General features: G+C 35.7%; 1 protein-coding gene across 1 annotated transcript; it reads left to right on the top strand.

Moving 5' to 3' along the window:
- Positions 1-945: 945 nt before the first annotated feature.
- On the top strand, positions 946-2,662 carry LOC111033172 (E3 SUMO-protein ligase KIAA1586-like). The gene is made up of 2 exons (XM_022313792.1): positions 946-1,986; positions 2,070-2,662. The coding sequence occupies exons 1-2, from the start codon at positions 1,930-1,932 to the stop codon at positions 2,502-2,504; spliced, it is 492 nt and encodes a 163-aa protein (XP_022169484.1). The 5' UTR covers positions 946-1,929; the 3' UTR covers positions 2,505-2,662.
- The last annotated feature ends 682 nt before the right edge of the window (positions 2,663-3,344 follow it).

The following is a 3,344-nucleotide window of genomic DNA, read 5'->3' as shown; positions in this document are numbered from 1 at the left end:
TACCTCCACCGATTCGGGAAATTAGCTTTCCCGTCGTGCTGGTTTTGCGGCCACGAATCAGACGATGCGTTCCACACCTTATTCGTATGTGACGCATGGCACACAAGGCGTACCAGAATGAATGTAATACTCGGGCAAGAGATCACGCCAGATAATATGACCGAAGTGATGCGGTCAAGCAAGGAAGCATGGAACACCATAGACGACTTCATCAACGAGGTCCTCCGAAAAAAAGAAGAAGAAGAGCGAAGGCGAAAAACTGCAGACCAGCCATAAAATAAAATAATTATTTAAGTTCAATATATGTATGCCGAAGGCAAAAAACTGAGAGAGGAGTAGGGGCCTCTCACCTTTGCTGTTCCCCCCCCCCCCCCCCCAAACACTTGTAACTCCTCGAAGTTATTGTAATTGTTATACAATAAATGATGGTGACTGGGGGGTGTAATGACTAACGTCGGTTCCACCCCCAGTTATCGATTATAAAATGAAAAAAAAAAAAAAAAAAAGGTAAAAAATAGTATTCAATTACAAAAATCCATTGCTGATGGTAAACTTCGAATGTCACGTGAATGGATGGACTTTGAAATAGTGGCTGCTGGAAGTAATCGTACGAATCAGCTGTCTTCTTTAAGAAGTAAAATTAAACAGCATTCAGAAAGTAAATCTCATTTATTAGCTGAAAACGTCTTAAAGAAAGGCTCTGAACAGGTTTTGGATAGAATGTTTGACCATATGTCCGAAACTGTGATTAACAGTAATATGAGAATTTTTCAAACTGCATATTGCTTAGCAAAGCATCATCGTCCATTTTTACAGTTTGAAGAACTTATTGAACTGCAGAAAATTAATGGATTAAACATGGGATCTTCCTTGCACAGTCGAATAACTGCCACTCGAATAATTAACGTTATCGCAAAAGAANGCCATGGTCGTCTTTGCGTCCCGATCAAAGGCACTTGCATCCGGCCCGCTGGACTGAATGTGAGAACGTTGTAGAGGTGGGCAGTGGCCATAGACTTACCAACATCGGTCATCACCTGCGCCACCAACTCGCTATCGCGTACCACCCACACTGCCTCGTCTTGTCTGATGTCTTTTTTTTCGTTAAAATTATTATATTTATTGTTTTTTACAACTTGCTTTGAAAAATATTTCATTTTCCGGCGTAATCAAAGCAACATTTTAAACCACTCTCATTCATTAAAAATACATTGTTCATCAAATTATGCAATAAAACTACTTACATATTTTGTTTACGTATTATAACCAGGTATAAAGAGTACGAGTTTATTTATTTCAACGGAATAATGGCCGCGCTGAACAAGATCGTGTTCACGTGGGCCTCATTAAGACTTTAGAGTAGTTTAGACTATCATTCAACAATTTTTTGGGCTTACCAAATCTCAATAAAATATATTGAAGGTTTTGTTCACTTGAAAGTATAAGTTTATCGGTGTTGTGACATTTTTTCTGCCCCAAAAATAATTAAAAAATACACCCACACATCATTGTAAAATCTATACATTAATCGCTCGGCTTAGAATTTAAAATAATGTTAATAACAACTGTTGTTTTTGTTGTAGTATGCACACCACATTGAATTTACGTAAAAGTAGGTACTGAGTTGACCCGTACATCAATCCACTAGAGTCTGACCATCAAATCCGCACACGCTGTCAATTAAGTCGATGATGTCGATAATACCTGTTGTGGAGTGTGAACATAATGTATTATTTAATTTAGAGCTTTATAATTTATAAAAGAATTCTAGAATTTAGAATTCTAGAAAGCCTGAAGACAGAACCTGGTGAAAAAGAAAAAGAAATCATAGAAGCTATACAAAAACAAATTCATAAAGGCATAAATATTACAATCACAAAGTCTGGAGGAATCAACAGATTGCAATTCTTGCAAAATATAGTCGATAGAATGCGTCAGCGCTTATTCAATGACTATAAAAATACAACAATATTACAAGATCTAAAGGTAAGAAATATTGAAAAATATAATCTAATTAATAATTATTACTGTACCCAAACATTTAAATTTTATTTTTTTTCATTCTGTAGGTTATTGGAGAAGTCTTTAAAATAGAAACCGATGATGATAGAGGAGAAGAAGAAGTTAAAAGAGTGTCACGCAAATTTGGTCTATCTGAATTTGAAAGTTTAGTAAACTTTCGTTCACGAAATGCGTCTTCTGATCTTATAAAAACACTAAACATACTTCCAACAACAACTTCCGAATGTGAACGAGGATTTTCTGATATGAATCTCACCATAACTGATCTTAGAACTCGTTTAACAATTGAAAATGTGTCAGATTTAATGTTTATCTCCATCAATGGCCCCCCAGTTGAAGACTTCAATCCACGACCATACGTAAAAATTTGGCTGCGAAAAAACAGATCAGCAGATTCAGCTCCACGTGGTAAAGAACAAAAAAAAACCGTCGACGAAGAAGATAAGTTAAGAAAACAATTTTTTATCAATTTATTTAAATAATTCATTTTTATAATTTTGTTTTGATATAATAAAAATGTAATAATAATTTTTTTAGTTATTAATTAAACCTCTCCACCACTTTTATCGTACAAATAATGAAATACATATATTTTGGCGTTCTTCAGCGTAGTATACTCTCATACAAAATGATGGGAACATCACTGCTTATAACATTATTATATTATTTACCTACAAGTGTTTCGAGTGGGGAGGAGGAGATGACACGAATGCCGGTTAAGGCAGTAGGTGCTATAACTATCGGAAATATAAGTTCTGCATGAGAAAAAATAAACTATATCAATATTATATGCATCTATATGTATAGTGAATTGACGCTTATTAACGCATACTGCACCTTAAATTCTAGATCAACTGCAGCGACGACCAAATGGACGGTGTGGCCTAGTATATAATAAATGTATAAAACGAATTTTCAAAAAATGGAAAAGAAATGTCGTCAAAAAGTACACGCCGCCTATTAATATAATAATATTATGATATCGACAGGTGCAGATAGATCGCGAGCGCCAAGTCCAAGTACTTCTACTCCCCACCCAGTCGAAGAGATCGCGCGGTGCGCTCACCTATCCGAAAAATCCAATAACACACGCTGCAACGCGCGTCGTACACGACGAGTCGGGCACATCGTTCACGACTAATTCGTGTTGGATACGCACGTACGATTCATAATGGTACAATGATAATTGTCGGAAAGAAATTGTGTGCATGTATGTTTTTTGATTTTTTTTTTTTTTTAAGACGTCCTATTCTTCTGCACACATAATATGATTACACTATGCCTATAATATCGTATTGTTATTGTTATTGCCACGGTCGCCG

Source organism: Myzus persicae, unplaced genomic scaffold, assembly GCF_001856785.1.
Source record: "Myzus persicae strain clone G006 unplaced genomic scaffold, MPER_G0061.0, whole genome shotgun sequence".
In the NCBI taxonomy this organism is placed as follows: domain Eukaryota; kingdom Metazoa; phylum Arthropoda; class Insecta; order Hemiptera; family Aphididae; genus Myzus; species Myzus persicae.
The sequence above is the reverse complement of the archived record's forward strand: the minus strand, read 5'-3'. Positions and strand labels throughout refer to the sequence as shown.